The sequence below is a fragment of the Natrix helvetica genome, assembly GCF_964273705.1.
Source record: "Natrix helvetica genome assembly, chromosome: 2".
NCBI lineage: Eukaryota > Metazoa > Chordata > Lepidosauria > Squamata > Natricidae > Natrix > Natrix helvetica.
Genome location: NC_138552.1, coordinates 298,462,469 through 298,477,871, shown reverse-complemented (window position 1 = coordinate 298,477,871; position 15,403 = coordinate 298,462,469). Strand labels below are relative to the sequence as shown.

The 15,403-nt window shown below is 55.7% G+C and overlaps 2 protein-coding genes across 2 annotated transcripts in view; both read left to right on the top strand.

Annotated features, from left to right (window-relative positions):
• DPH1 (diphthamide biosynthesis 1) overlaps nt 1–12,384 on the top strand; it is a 33,211-nt gene extending 20,827 nt beyond the window's left edge. Inside the window, exons 7-12 of the mRNA XM_081945524.1 lie at nt 686–754; nt 6,406–6,562; nt 7,015–7,115; nt 7,385–7,463; nt 7,650–7,781; nt 11,520–12,384. Of these exons, the coding sequence (XP_081801650.1) occupies nt 686–754; nt 6,406–6,562; nt 7,015–7,115; nt 7,385–7,463; nt 7,650–7,781; nt 11,520–11,684 (703 nt within the window). The 3' untranslated portion in view covers nt 11,685–12,384. The remainder of the gene's footprint in view (nt 1–685; nt 755–6,405; nt 6,563–7,014; nt 7,116–7,384; nt 7,464–7,649; nt 7,782–11,519) is intronic.
• Nucleotides 12,385–12,427: 43 nt separating this feature from the next.
• OVCA2 (OVCA2 serine hydrolase domain containing) lies at nt 12,428–14,965 on the top strand. The gene is given in 4 exon segments (XM_081945525.1): nt 12,428–13,369; nt 13,371–13,513; nt 13,516–13,696; nt 13,698–14,965. Coding segments are annotated over 4 exon segments (945 nt in total). The 5' UTR covers nt 12,428–13,346; the 3' UTR covers nt 14,296–14,965.
• The last annotated feature ends 438 nt before the right edge of the window (nt 14,966–15,403 follow it).

Here is a 15,403-nt window from a genome sequence, read left to right as displayed (position 1 = left end):
GCAAACGGCCCACTTTAAAAAAAAGGTTTCCTCCTGCCAGACTCTAGGGGGTGCCACTGACCTCCCTTTCTTATTGGAGGGAGACAGCTTTGTGGTCCTGTGGCCGGCATGATTGTAACCAAGGAGCCCAGAAGGCTGCCACCTTCCCACCCAAGGGAGGCCTATTTGTCTTCCCTTAGTCCTCGACTTATGACCCCAATTGAGCCCAAAATTTCTGTTGTTAAGGAAGACAGTCCTTAAGTGGGTTTTGCCCCATTTTACAACCTTTCTTGCCACAGTGGTGAAGTGAATCACAGCAGTTCTTAAGGTAGAGACACACACGGTCGTTAAGCGAATCCACCTTCCCCATTGACGTTGCTGGTCAGAAGGTCGCAAAAGGGGCCACCACAAGCGTCGTAAGAAGGAGTCCGTTGCTAAGCGGCTGAATTTCGATCAGGGTGAAAAACACAAGTCCCTTTTTTCAGTGCCGTTGTAACTTTGAATGGTCAATAAACGAATTGTTGCGAGGGCTGTTTCTACTTGCATCTGCTTTAGAGCTGCTGGGTTGACAGGCGGCTCATCCCCCCCATCCCTCCCTCCCTCCCTGCCCTTTGCCAGGCTCCCCGTGGCTCTTGGGCCCTTCTCAGGATTCCTTCCCACTCTACTCCCCTCCCTATTTGCTGACCCTCCCCCCTTTCTCTTGCAGCTACCTGGGAGACGGCCGTTTCCACCTGGAGTCCATCATGATCGCCAACCCTGATGTCTCCGCCTACAGGTATCTGGTGGCCGGGAGGGGAAGGGGCCTTGGCTGGGCTCTTGGTGTGCACCCCCACCCCACAGGGGGAAGGGAGGGGGCTGTGGCAAGAGGGAGTCTGGCCAGGTAACTCACCCGGGGTTCTTCAGTGGGGTGAAGCTGAGTCTGACCCAGCCGTGTCCCTCCCCGAGCAGATGGCTGCCTCCTCGCAGGGGCCCAAAGCTTCTTCCTTGAGAACAGGTGGCGGTGACAGGTACACTGCCTTGGGCTCTGGAGGGTCCATTTAAGACTGCCTGAGCCTGCAGTTGTTGCCCTTCTAGGCAGAGAATTCAGGGAGTGGATTTTCCTCGTCCCCCTCCCTCCCTCCCCCCCTCCCTCCCTCCCAATTGTCTCTTCTTGCCAGAGCTCCCCCCCACACACACACTGCCCAGATGTGCTTCTCAGGTTGGCCCCTGGCAGTCCTCCCCCCAAAAGCCCACTTGTGCCGTGTTTATTAACTTTATTATCAAATCTGTATAGCTGCCCTAAAGCAACCCTGGGGGGCACATGGGAACCGGATAAAAACTGCAGATAGAAAATCCACAGATACAAGAACTAAATAAATCTACATTAAGAAATAAATAGTACTGAAAACAAATAATGCGAAGCCCTCGGCGAAGAGAGGATGAAAATGGGCACCTCGGCCACGGAACCACCTCAGCCAAGCTGCTCTGGAGGGCTGGGCACCTTTGGCAAAGAGGCAGCCTTCCAACCCACCTGGTGAAGAAGTGGGGGGGCAGAGGGGTTGTTTTCAGGAGTACCTGGGGAGTTTGGGGTGGGTGGGAGGGAAGCGGCAGCCACCGCAGGACGGCTGAGCTGCTTGCTGCCTGTGAGAGTCGGTCCGTGAGGCGACCCGGTGCCCCCAGTGAGGGCAAACCCAAGGAGCCCAGACTGGCACGAGGGGTTTATCGCTGCTCGCCTATAGACGGGGATCTCCTCTGCTAGGCATCCTGGGCATGGCTGATCTGATGAGAAGAAGGACCAGGGGCGGCATGATAGCAGCCTTCCAGTATTTGAGGGTCAGCCGCAAAGAAGAGGGCAGGAAGCAGCGGATGGAAACCGATAAAAGGAGAGAAGCAGCCTAGAACTAAGGAGAAACCTCCTGACAACAATTAACCAGTGGAACAGCTTGCCACCAGAGGTTGTGGGTGCTCCATCCCTGGAGCTTTTTTCAGGGAGAGACTGGACAGCCCCTTGTCTGAAAGGGTCTCCTCCTTGAGCAGGAGGTTGGAGTGGAAGACCCCTGAGGCCCCTTCCGACTCTATTCCGAGTTGAAATTGAAATGACCTTGGTTGCCCTCTTCTGTCCTTTGCAGCCCTGGTGAGAAGGAATGCCTAACCATTCATGCCCAGCATGGAAACCGCCTTCTTCGCAGCTGACGGGCCCCTGAGGTGCCTCCGCGTAGTTCTCTGCTTTGTCCCCGAGGTCTTTTCCTCCAGTAGTTCCTGGCTGCTCAGCCTCAGTGTGAAATTTGACCGAGAGGTCTGCGATCCACACTTCCCCAAATCCCATGTCATGAGGAGAACGACAGGAGAGTCCGCCTCTTCCGGAATGCCATGTAGGGTCTGTGGATCCCCTACCAGTTAGAGAGGACCCTTGGTGGGGACAAAGCGGGGGTCTTCATGGCCGGCTGGCCTTCGCTTTGAGCTAATCGGCAGAATCCGGAAATGCCACTGCGAAGACCCGGGAGAGGGCTGGGAGAACAGGAGAGCCCTGGCATCTCAGCGTCATTTGGGCAAAAAACCAGGAAGCGGTTTCTGCCCGTTAGAGCCCCTCTCCCCACCTGAAATGGGGTTGCAGAAAGCCACGCTACGCCTGTCACCCGGGAGACCCTGAGCCCCTTCTTGGAATCCGAATTTCTGAGCAGGCCCTTGGTTACTGACAGGCGGAGGTGACAGTTTATGGGCTTGGAAGACCGGCCGGTCCAGCCTTCCTGGCGATGGGCAACAAATGGCCTGTTCCTGAGTGGCAGTGGAGGGAAGTGGGCAGCGGGCATGGCTGGCAGGAGAAGACCCACTTGGTTCATGGTCCTTCTGTGCCTCCCTCACAAGGCCGGCCTCAGTGGCTCCTCAGGGCTCCCAAAGCGGCTGGCACGGTTGAGGGAGTGCCAGGCAGGGGTCACTCCTGGCACAGGGCAGCGCTGGGAGGCAGCATTTCTGGGCAGAGGGACGCCCACTTGGACGTGCAGCTCTGGAAGAGACCCAGAGGCTCCTGCTGTGGGCCAGGCATCCCACTGACCGAGAGCGGGTTGGTGACCCAGGGATCTCACGCAGTGAACCAGGGTCTGTGTCTCGGGTCTCCCATCACAGGGTAGGCAACAGCCTCAAGCCACAAGGGCACACACAGCCCCCCTCCCCTCCGCAGGCCTTCCTGACCAGAACTGGGGTGTTTTCCTTCCCTTGGGGGCTCTTTGAAAAGCCCAGGAAACCACTAAAAAGAGGCTTCGTGTGGAACCACGGAGCCTTGCTTGTGGTCCTGGGGCCAGTTCTGGGAACCAGACAGGACAGGGATGGTCGCAGCCGATGCTCAGGAGGGCTGCCAGGATGGGGAGCACGCTAGGAGGTGAGAGGACCCCGTTAGGTTCCACCCGCAGAAGAGAAGCCACGGCCTCCGAAGAGTTATTGCCCAGAAGGGGTGGGGGGCTGATCTCTGTGTCCCCAGAGGGCAGAAGAAGGTGGTCCAGGCCAAAGGCTCAGCGCCAGCGGGAACTGATTTCCTGACCGTTTGGGCTGAAGCGGGGGAGGCTTCCGATGCAGGCTGGAGGGTCAGCTGCCAGAGATGCTCCAGGACAGGCCTTCTCCAAGGGGCTTTTGCGTCCGGTTTTGGTCACCATATTATAAAGAAAGACGTGGAGACTCTGGAAAGAGTGCAGAGAAGAGCAACAAAGGGGATTAGGGGATGATTGGAGGCTAAAACATAGGAAGGACGGTTGCAGGAACCGGGTATGTCTAGCTTAATGAAAGGACTGAGGGGCGACATGATAGCAGACTTCCAATATCTGGGATGCTGCCCCAAAGAATTAGGGGTCAACCCTCTTCCCCAAAGCACCTGAATGCAGGTCAAGAAGCAACGGATGGAAACTGATCAAGGAGAGAAGCAACCTGGAATGAAGGAGAAATTTCCTGACAGAACAATTAACCAGGGGAACAGCTTGCCACCAGAAGTTGATGTCACTAATCACTGTAGGCTTTCAAGAAGATATTGTGCAGCCATTTGTCTGCCGTGGTATGGGTTCTCCTGCTTGATCGGGGGGGGGGGTTGGACTAGAAGACCTCTAAGGTCCCTTCCAACTCTGTTATTCTGTTACTATTAGTATCCCAGGGCCATGGGGGGGGGGGAGGGAATGTAAGACTTGGTCCATGCGTCTGAAGGTGGTTGAGAGTGGAGTGGACCTCGCACTGACCGCATCCAGTTCTGTCATTCTTGTATCCTAAGAGCCACCGAGGACCGACACCCCCCCCCTTAAAAGCCAGGGAGGAGAGTGACCCAGTTAGGGCTGCGGTGAGGGGGGGGGCAGGTGACGCCAGGCTGTCTCTGTACAGAGGGACGTTCCTAGCCAGAGGCGCTCGATGGGTCCGGCCTCCTCAGCATCTTTTTTAGTGATTTGGGCGGGGGGGAAATGGAAGAACTGCTTGTAAGGCTTGGGACTGACGTAAAAGAGAGAGAGAGAGAGAGAGCTATTGTATTATTTTTGAAATCGTTAATTACACGCTGATGTGGGTTAGCAGTGTAATGTAACTGCAAAAAAAAGCAGTTTTAAACTGCATTAGCACAAAAATAGTTTCTGTCCAGCAGAAGTTGGCAGAGGCTCTAATTTGGGCTCTTGCCCCGATGATCAAAATGCCACCGTCCAGCTCTTGTGGTTATAAGCAGGGGTTAGTTACGTCCACTCTATTCTGCATTCCCAGCTTTTGCAGCTCGTGGCTGGCCGTGACTCCCAAGCAGGGGTGCCCAACGTTGGTCACCTGAAGACCTATGGACTTCAACTCCCAGAATTCCCTAGCCAGCTGGCTAGGGAATTCTGGGAGTTGAAGTCTGCAAGCCTTAAATTGGCCTAGCGTAGACATCCCTGCTGTAAAGGTAAGCGGGGCTTTGCTACTCCTAGGGTGGGGGAGTCCTAGGAAGTCAGAAAATGTACCCTTCCTGTGTGGCTTCAGGGTAGACCCACGGATGGCATGGAGTTGGGGATTGCCTTGGTTGGGCCAGCGTGTCCTGTGTCCAGCCTGGGCACCACCATCAAAGACGGGTTCAGTTAGAACCGGTTCCGTGAAGGGCCATGGGAATGATCCAGGGAGAAGAAAGCACTCTTTTTTTTTTTAATAAAAAAGTTTTATTGGTTTTTTTAACATTTATAAGGGAAAAGGTAATGGAAAGGTATACAAATTTTGGCAGTTGCAAAGTGTGGTAGGCGCCCCCTCCCTCCAAGCTCATAGTATACATCTGAATATAAAACATTAATGCATAGTCATATACAATCAGCATATTAATTCTATTGATACTTTCAATCAGTTTATACATTGTAATATATAATCCACATGTTAATTCCATTACTACTTTCGGTCAGTTTATATCAATGAGATTTTCTTATTCATTTTTGTGATCTGAGCTTTCTTGGTATTGCCCCTTCTCCCCCCGCTGGCAGAGCTCCGGCCCCTCCCGTGTCCTGCATATCCGTTGTAGGATCTTCTGTTTTTTCTAGGTGTATTTTGTTTTTTTCCATAAAGGCGGAGAAGAAAGCACTCTGAAGTGGCTGGGGGGGCCCCCTTCAGGCCCTGGATCTGGCCCCTGGGAGATTGGTAGAATAGACAGTTGGAAGGGGCCTTGGAGGTCTTCTAGTCCAGCCCTCTGCTGAGGCAGGAAACCCTACACCTCTTCAGACAAATGGCTATCCAACATCTTAAAGATTTCCAGTTTTGGGGCTTTCACAACCTCTGGAGGCAACTTCTGTTCCACCGATTAATTGTTCTCACTGTCAGGAAGTTTCTCCCCAGTTCTGAGTTGCTTCTCTCCTTGATTAGTTTCCACCCATTGCTTCTTGTTCTGCCCTCAGGTGCCTTGGAGAATAGCTTGACTCCCTCTTCTTTGGGGCAGCCCTTGAGACATCAGAAGATTGAACTCATGTTCCCCCTAGTCCCTCTTTTCATTCAATTGTGAGTGTGAATGCAGGAACCGCAATAGATGTTGAAGGCACCAGAAGGCAGGTTCCCCTCCAAAGCCCCTGGGGCCCCAGAGCCAGCACCTGGCGGGCCCCCAGCCAGGCTCAGCTGCCCAGCAGAGGCAGAGGCCTTCAGTAGATTCATGCCTTGAGGGAAGGGTCAGCCGTGGTGACCTTAAGGGTGACCCTGCTGCACAGTTCCCTCGGCCCAGGGAGCTACAGGTATTCCTCAACTTATGACCACAGTTCAGCCCAAAATTTATTTTGCTAAGCAAGGCAGTTGTTTAGCAACTTTACAGGCTTTCTTGCCACTGTTGTTAAGTGAATCACCGCAGTTGTTAAGTGATTAAAACGGCTGTTTAGAGAATCTGGTTTCCCCGTTGACTTTGCTCATCAGAAGGTGGGCCAAGGGGACCTCGTGGCCTGCAGGGCTTGGCCGCTGCCCACTCAGGGTCCCCTCCTTGTGCTCCTCCCTCAGGTACGATCCGTACAGCAAGGCTTTCTCCCGGGAGCTCTACGCCCACCAGCGCATGCAGGAGTCGCGGAAGGCAGCCATCCGCCAAGCGGCCGGTGCCCACAAGTGGGGCCTCATCCTGGGCACCCTGGGGCGGCAGGGGTCTCCGGCCATCCTGCAGGTGAGTCCTCTGGCCAGCCGTTGGACCAAGCAGGGCTGCTGCACCTGGCGGAAGCGAGGACCCCCGCTCGGCTGCTGCCTGTGCCAGTTGCCCATTGGGGAGAAGCCCCCTTTGGCCTTCTCTGCAGGAGGGGGGCTGGGTGGGGAGGCACCCCAATCCGGATTCCTGCCCCGGAAGACCCCCCCCCAAAGGGCTGCAAATGCAGCTTGGGCTTTCAGGAGACCCTAGCTGGTTCTGTGCAGGATGAGTGTGGGGGGGGGGAGTCCCCCCAAATGGAGTGAAAGGAGCTCCCCGCCCCCTCCTGCTCTCCCAGCTTCATGGGAATCCCTCCTTCCGTTTCGGAAACGTCCAACAATCAGCTGGCGAGTGGACCCCCCCCCCCACTCCCAAGCTCCTTGACCAAGGGGGAGGCAACGAGGGTCCTCAGGGTAAGCCCCTTCCTCTTTTGGCAGCACCTGGAGTCGAGCCTGGAGGCATCAGGGCGTCCCTACGTCCGGCTTCTCCTCTCTGAGATCTTCCCCAGCAAATTGCAGCTGTTTCCAGATGTTGAGGCGTGAGTACTGGGAGACCCTTCCCCACCTCTTTCCCCTCCTGGCTGCACGGAGTGGGTGGGTGGGTGGGTGTCAGGCAGGGACTGGAGAATCCCAGGCTTTTTGGGGTGGGGGTCTTTGCTTGGTGGTTTTGGTTTCCGATCCCTTTCCCTGGTGCTGCCCAGTTCCATGGGGGGCCCTCCTGAAGTGGGGGCTGGAACTGGACCAGGCCTGCCCCTCAGGGGAAAGAGCTGGGCAGCCCACCCACTCCCCATTTTCTCTCTCCACGCAGCTGGGTGCAGGTGGCGTGCCCCCGCCTCTCCATCGACTGGGGGGAGGCCTTTGAAAAGCCGCTGCTGACGCCCTATGAGGTAAGGGGGGGGGCACGGCGGTTGAGGGAAAGAGTCGGAAAGAATTCGCGATAGCCAGGGACCCCTCCCCCCAGAAAGGGACATATGGGGAGGGGGGGAACGACACACAGACATCCAGCCTCTTCTGGCCCCCAGGTGGGGGAGGGAGGCTGAGGCCAGGACCCTGATTGCTCCATCCTCTCCCAGGCTGTGGTGTCTCTGCAGCAGGTCAAATGGCAGGAGGTCTACCCCATGGACTTCTACGCCGGCCAGTCTCTGGGACCATGGACGGTGAATCACCCCAGCCACCGGCCCCAGAAAGGAGGCAGGACCAAAGAGGTAAGCTCTGGTCTGGCACCCATTCGGAGAACGGGGCTCGGCCACTCTGGGCACACAGACCCCTCCTGGAGTTCAAAGGGGCCTCCCTGCTCAATGAGGTGCTCACTTCTTGTGGCAGGCTGTTCCATGGACTAACCTCAGCCGAGCCTCCTTCCTTGCAGCTCTAGTCCTGCTCTTCTGGGTCAGGACAACCCCCCCTCCCCCCTAAAAAAATCTCTTCTGCAGATAGCTAGATCTTTTTCCTGGAAGTCTTGGTCCCCAGATCCCCTGCCCTCTTAGTAGCCCTTCCCTCCATCTACTCCAGTTTGTCACTGTCTGTCCTGAACTGGGGAGCCCCGAACCGCCCCCCCCCCCAAATAGGATCTGGTTCAGGGGGACAGTTGCCTGCTAGGAACATGGTCCCATTTATACCCCTGGGAGAGCATTGGCCTTTTTAGCAGGTGCGTCACGCAGGTGTCTCCAGGTGACCTTGGGGGTCAGTGAGGGCAGCCTGCTCCAAAGGGAAGGGGCTTCCCCCATCCAAAAGGTGATTTAACTTCCACTGCACATTTGGTCCCATAATTGGATGGCAGTTAATGGAGGCCCACCTTCCTTTGCCCAATTCTGGGTACATGGAAAAAAGAAATGAAGAAGAACAATAATGCAGTTGTTTTGAAGGCAGAGCTGCTGGTTCCTAAACTTTGAAAATAACGCTCAAGTATTTTGCCGTCTCTCAAGAAAGGCAATCTTTAAAACCTCTTGACCAGAGGATGAGAAGTCACAGTCTGAACCAGGCGTTATATTTTGGACGGGTCTGCCTTTATTTCATGCTCCACAGAGCTCAGAAAATAATCCGTCATTCCAGAAAGCCACCACACAAGGTGGGCTGGGCTATGGCTGCCTTAGTGGCATCGATTACCTCAGGCCCGGCCCCCAGGCCCTGCTAACCTCACTACTGAGATGGTCCCAAAGGTGGGGGCTTTTCAAGAGGCAACTGGACTTTCTGGGGGGAAGGAAGGATTTGCACTCCTTGCAGACTGCTGGCCATTTGCTTCCTTTTAGCCTGGTCTTTAAAGTCACCAGGAGGCTTCTCACCTGAGTGGTGGAGCCCCCTTGGAACTGCTGAGAGGGCCATGTTGTGGACTGGAGATGGATGATGTAGTATCCCCCCCCCCCCTCTGTTGAGAGGGAGGGCTGTTCAGTTTGGACACAGATGGCCTCTCTGAGCCCTTTTTCCAAAGAGTGGCTCCTCTCTGTCCAAAATGTGGGCTTTGCAGTCTTCGAAAGAGCAGCCTTTGTCTTTTAAACACAGGCGGAAGTGCTGAATCCAGTCCTCACTAGTGAGATGCCTCACTGACTCACTAAAGACATACGTCTCAACCCCAGCAGCTCTAAGTCATGTGGACTTCAACTCCCAGCATTCCTCAGCTGCCAGGTGGCCTGAGGAATCCTGGGAATTGAAGTCCACACATCTTAAAAGTTGCTGGAATTGAGAAACGCTGTTCCAGAGGCCCAGACCTCCTGACCTTGCTTTTAGTCCTGGTAGGCCTGCTCAGTTCAACAGCCGCCTTCTCTTCCAGCCCAAATCCCCCCATGCAAGTTATTTGAGACGACCCCTTGGCACATCCTTGCTCCCTCCATCATGGCATGCCCTGCACGGCCCTTTTGGCTCCAGAGGGCATCTGCAGTGGTAAACCTTGGATGGGCTCTCTCTGTGCACCCTGCCTGATGCCTTTCTGAGACTGGCTCTTCGGTGTATGTAACCTAAAGAGGAGAGAACCGGCTTCTGTCACTCCGTTGTCCCAGGGGAGGGCATCACACTATGGAGTCTCACCAGCTGTATTTTCTATGGGTTGTAATCTTTGGGGCAGATCCCATTCCGCCGACCTAATATCACTTTCTGTCTTCTACTTCTGGGTGCTGCAGGCCATGGCACCTGCTGAAGTCTTTCCAGAATTTAGCCCAGGGATATCTAACTTTGGCAACTTTTAAGACTTTGGACTTCAACTCCCAGAATTCCCCAGCTAGCAGGGGAAGCACGTAAAGTTAAACAACATAGTACCATGCTCCATTTGGGATGTTGCTGCTGCCACTGCTTGTGCTCATCTACCTTTGCAACGGAGAAAAAGAAAATCCTCCATTTATCTATGTGACCGTGTGATCTGTAAGCGGGTAAAGAAGGATGAAGGGGATCTAGTCCAAAAAAATCATAAAGCAAAAAGAGAGACAGAGAGAAATTTGCCAAGGTTGACACACACACACACCCTTCCATTTCGCCAATGTGGGGCTGGAGCAAGATTGGCAGGTTCTGCCTGTTTCCGCTCAGGGCGCAGATCAGTCGGGTGCTGCTGCTGCCCACTGAGCTTTGCCTGCCAGAGGACTGCAGCTATGGGGTGGGAATGGAGGGAGGCTAAGCTTCTTGCAGCCCCCCCCCCCCCCCAATAGGGCTGCTTGCCAGGGCCTGCCTAGCATGCTTCTCCCTGGGTGACGTTGGGCACTTTTAGCGTCTCTTCCAGAAGACGGAGAGGCGTTTTGAAAGAGTGCGTTCAGGGGAGACCCGGGTCGGGTCTAGGAACAGCTTCAGCCACAGGCTGTCTGTTAATGGCATTGACCGGCAGCTGTTTTCTCCATTGAGGCTGGCTGGGCAGGAGAGGAACGGCATCTGGGGCATCTGCCTGGCACTGCTGTTGAATTGCCCCACATGCCAGCTGTCCGGGCAGATGAGCCTTGAGCAGTTGAGTTTTTACCACATGACATTTTTCCCTCGATTCGGAATCTGTCTGAGTTATTCTGCCGCAAATCAGGGGAGGCCTCTTCATTTGCTTAGTTTACCTGTGCCACACACACTCTCCCCCTGCCCAAGGGCCTTGCTTAAGGCTGCCCTCGAGAGGGGGCTCCTTGCCTGGAGCATGGGCTGGCATGCGCAGCAGAGAAGGCCCTGCATTGATCCGTCCTTGGGTTATGGCCGCAGCTGTTCTGCCGAGAACGGAAGGAAAGGAGAAACCGAGAGATTACGGCACGCCCTCTGGGGCTGCTGGTTTGGCCAGTCGGGATGGGGGGGGCAGGCTTTCTGTCAGCCTCTGTTTCGCTATTTACTTTCGGCTGCCTTTGAAATGTGGGGCGGGGGGAGCTGGTATTTGGGAGGGGAAGTTTTAGTACAGGAGAGATTGTAAAAAGGGAGCTTGGGTCTCACCATCATGCTGGAGATTAGTGCTTGGTGTCGGTCACAGCCAACCGTCCTGCATACTAACCTGATGATGCTCTTTGAAGGTGGAACTCACATGACACCTAAGGGATTTGCAGATTGGACAGTGGGATGGGGGTTACCGGGGGGAGGGGGTTGGTCACACATTGATATGTATGATTTTGCGCGCTTTTGCCTCAGACCTTGCTTTGCTTAGCTGCTATCGTTTCATAACCAGTAAAAGTACTCTTAATTCTGCAAAATGGAGTTGAGTGGTTTTCTTTCTTGGTTGCTGAGGGAGGCCAGCTTGACATTTTCCCTAGTGAGCTCCATGTTGTGCCCCCATGTCCCTTGGTACTGGTTATCTGGAGAATGGGCAGTAGATCTTACTGGCTGAGCCCCTGGACAAAGGGTGGCAGCTTGTTTGCCTGAGCCCCTCTGGCCCGATACGCGGAGGGGCTGCAAAGCCTCTGGCCCGGATCGATCAGTCACAATAGTGCTTAGAAGTCCCCCTATGGAGATGATGGGGCGTTATGCCCGTGACGGCATTAATCTTGCGGTTTCTTGCTTTCCAGGTGAACCTGGCCAAATCCCTGCTCCCACCTGGGAAAGGAGCCCTGAAGAGCTGCTCCTGCCAGCAGCAGGAGGCGGAGGAGGAGGAGGATGCGCCATCGAACCTCGGAGTGGAGCTGGGAACTCAGACTGGTCCCAGGCAGTGTGTGAAGGAGCAGCAGCAGTAGGGGCCAAGCTTTGGGGCATACTTTGGGTGATTCCCCCATCCCACCCCCACGCTCCAGTGGGAAAAAGCAGTGCAGAGAGGAGGGTGCTGCGTTCCACTGCCAGCTCTTTGGGAGGCCTGGTTTTGCCTTTAGGCCTTCCTGCAGCCACCGACTTTTGGGGTTCAGCAGCTGGAGAATCAGAAGTGCCTTTGCTGGAGTAATTATTTAAGAAAACGGGGGCTTTGCCAGAGGCACTGAAACTGAATATTGACTAAGCACAGGCACCTGAAGCTGGGTGGCGAGGAAGGCCTGGCAGCAATAAGCAGAAAGAGGGCACGTGTGTCTGGCGGGGTGGAGAGAAGGGGGCCCACAATCAGAGGGTATCTGGGAGTGCAAGAAGTATCCTTCCATGCCTGTTGATACCAGAGGCATCCTTGCGTTTCTGCCTTCTGCTCTTGTGTTTTTTGGGTGCAGTCGTTAGAAGGCAGCATTGCAGGCCGACTGCCCACAGGCAGGAGTTCGAGGTTGACTCGGCCGGCCATCCTCCCGAGGTGGGTAAAATGAGGACCCAGATTGTTGTGCGCAACATGCAAATGATGCTGACATTGTAAACCGCTGAGAGCGCGCTGTAAAGCATTGTGAAGTGGTACCTAAGCCAAAATGCTATTGCTGCTGTTGACGTGCCTGAATAAGACTTGTCATCATTGCTATCAAATCAAAACTGCTGATTTGTTATTGTTAGGGACTTAAAAGGGAATGATAACCTGGAAATTTCTCGGTTTTATTTCTCCGGCCTCAGCAGGGAGAGAAATGTGAGCCAGCAGATGCCACTTGCAATGGGGGCTTTCTGGAGCAAAAAGCATAACTTTTTAAAGTACAAAAGCGGAGGGAGGTTGCCCTCCAACAATCTGGTGTCCCAGGCCCTTTTCTCAGCCTGGAGAGAAGCTCCTTTTGCAGTCCAGGGAATGCTTTGGACTGGAGGAGTGCCTGGTTATATTGACCTATTTTTGTTGTTATCCCATCCTATCTGCCTCTTGTATAAGACCCCTTATCTCTTTCCCATTGACTAGATTGGGGGAGGGGGTCTGGGGCTGTGGGAAGGCCACAAGACTCCACTTTTGATCCCTAGTTAATGCAGCTCCCATCCCGGTACTGAGGCCAGGGTGACGGAATTCCTCCTCTCCAGGCAGCTGAAGGGGCCCTGGTTGCATTGCCGCCTCCAATGGCTGCGGGACGGGGGGGGGGGCTAGTGCGGGGCCCGACACCCCCACTCGGGACTCCCGGCTGCGTGGAGGCGGCTTGCAGAGAAGGGCAGCCGGCGGTGCGCGGATTTTCTGCCAGCCTCTCCTCTCGCAGCGGATAAGAAGGTAGGGGGAGGGCTCTTCCCCTACTGCTTTGCCCCCGAGTGGCGCGTCCGTCCTTCGGGCCGGCTGGCTGATTTCGCGGGCGGCCTTTGCAGAGCCCGGCGGGAGGGAATCGACCGTGCGCCCTGCAGCTGCCCGCCTCCCACTGAGCATCGCCCCCGAGCGCCTGCCAGAGGAAAAGCGGGGTGGGGGAGGCGTCCGCGAGTAGCGCAGGTTCTTCACAAACGACGACCACCACGCCCATCATCCTCAGCAGATCGGGAACCAGAGGGGGGGGGGCTGCAATTCGGGTCCGAGGGCGCCAGGTTGCAGAAGTGACATGCGGACCAGAGGGTTGCGCATGCTCACTCCTCCGACGGCGCCCCTCCAGAGACGGATGGATTGGCCGCGCGTGTCCTTGCGCGGTTGCCAGGGAGACGCTTCCGCGTTCCGATTGGCCGGGGGGAAGGTCGCCGCGGGGCTTCCGTCGCGCGACCCGGAAGGGGATGGCGGAGGGGAGCTGCGTCTCCACGGCTACGGGCAGAACGCCGAGCGGTTCCGCGACCAGACCTGCGCGCTGCGGAAGGCCATGCGAGGCCGCGCCCGGCACCGCCTGCCGGACGAGGGGGAGCCGCGCGCGTGGTGGCCGGAGCGGGGCCCGGTGGACGGCCTGCTGGGCTTCAGCCAGGGCGGGGCTGCTGTGCGCGCTGCGGGAGGGCAGGGACGGCCGCTTCCCCTTCCGCTTCGCCCTGCTGGTCTCCGGCTTCCCCGTGGCCGAGGCGGCGGCGGCGGCGGCGGGATCTCTGCGGGCGCCCAGCCTGCACGTCTTCGGGCGGGACGACCGCGTCATCCCGGCGGCGGAGAGCCGGGCGTTGGCCGAGCGTTTCGCCCGCCCCGCCCTGCTGGCCCACGACGGCGGCCACTTCGTCAGGGCCGCCTACCTGGGCTTTCTGCGCCGCTTCCAGGGCCCCGCGGAGGAGGATGAGGAGCTCTGCTCGCCCCGACTACCTCGGACCCGCGCCAGGGCTCAGGCGAAGGTCCGGTGTCGAATCAGGCGGCGGAGGAGAACCCCGTACCGGAGACCCGGAAAACACCGACCCGGGCTCTCCCCCCAAGCGGTCGATAATGGCCCCTGCTTGGAGGTTGCCCTGCTGCAGTTAAGGGACTTTCTGGGGTACAAGACCGTCGGAGCCGCTGAAGCCCCCCTTGAGACGACTCCCCCGTTTGGAGCGCCGGAAGCCTCAGTGCTGTGTCTCGGGCTAGTTCTCCCAAGTGCCAGGCTTGGCTGATAACAATGGGGGGCCTTGCCAGGCACCCCGGTTGCAGATCTGCCTTCCATCTCAGTTCAGGGACAGATTTCAGGATCGGACTGAAGGGGGGGGGCTCACAACTGAGACTCCTGTCCTAGGATGTGGGACTTGCCGCTGGTCAGTCTGTTTGGAGGAAGAACGGGCAGCTCCCCTTGGCTCATCTCCACTGCTGCAAGATAAGCGTCTTCCTCCCAGATGAGAAGATTGCTGGATCTCCTGCTGTCTGAATCACAGCCCTGAAGGGGGTGTCAATAACCATCCTTTGTCCTCCTTGCCAGGTCTGATCCTGAGAGAGAAAGAGGAAGGCAGAGGGACTCTGGAGTCCTGGTGGGGTTTTCCACCCCAGTAGAGCCTCCAAAGCAGGTCTGGATGTTCCTGGAAAGCTAAAACCAAGTCAAAGTGACAGTGAATCAGGAAAGGGCTTTTGCTTTCTGGAATTGCTGTTTCAGCTTGCCCTCAAAAGTTGTCAAAATCACTGGAGGTTTTAAAAAAGAGATTTCGACAGCCACTTGCCTGGCATGGTATTAGGTCTCCTGCTTGAGACCTTAGAACACCTCCATAGTCCCTTCTTGTTCTATTCTGATTGATTGAAAAGCTTCATTTTAATAGAAGTTGAATAGGGGTAATTAAATGATTTTTGGACTTGTGATTCTTGATTCATTTAATGTTCTTGGCACATGCTCCATTTGGTGAGCTCCTCTTTGAACCCTCTTCCTCCTCATTACCTCCACCCAAAGGAAGGTCGTGTCTCCCCACACAGTCTGCCTCTCAAGTCTCGCTGTTAGGTAATATTTAAGGGAGATTATTGTCAAAGATGCTGCCTGTGATTCTGGGCTTGTTTTTTCCAGCAGTGATTAAGGACAGCAGAAGCTTAAAGCTTTTAAATAAAGTGTAATTTGTCACTGCTACATGCCGCTCCTGGGGGGAAGGAGGCAAGTTTTTCCATCCCACATATTGCAGGGCCACACCACAATTAAGGAGGTTGCTACCTTTTTTATTTGGAGGGTGGTCTACCCAGTGGTGGGTTTCAAATTTTTTTAGAACCTCTTCTGTAGGTGTGGCCTGCTTTGTGGGAGAGGCTTGCTGG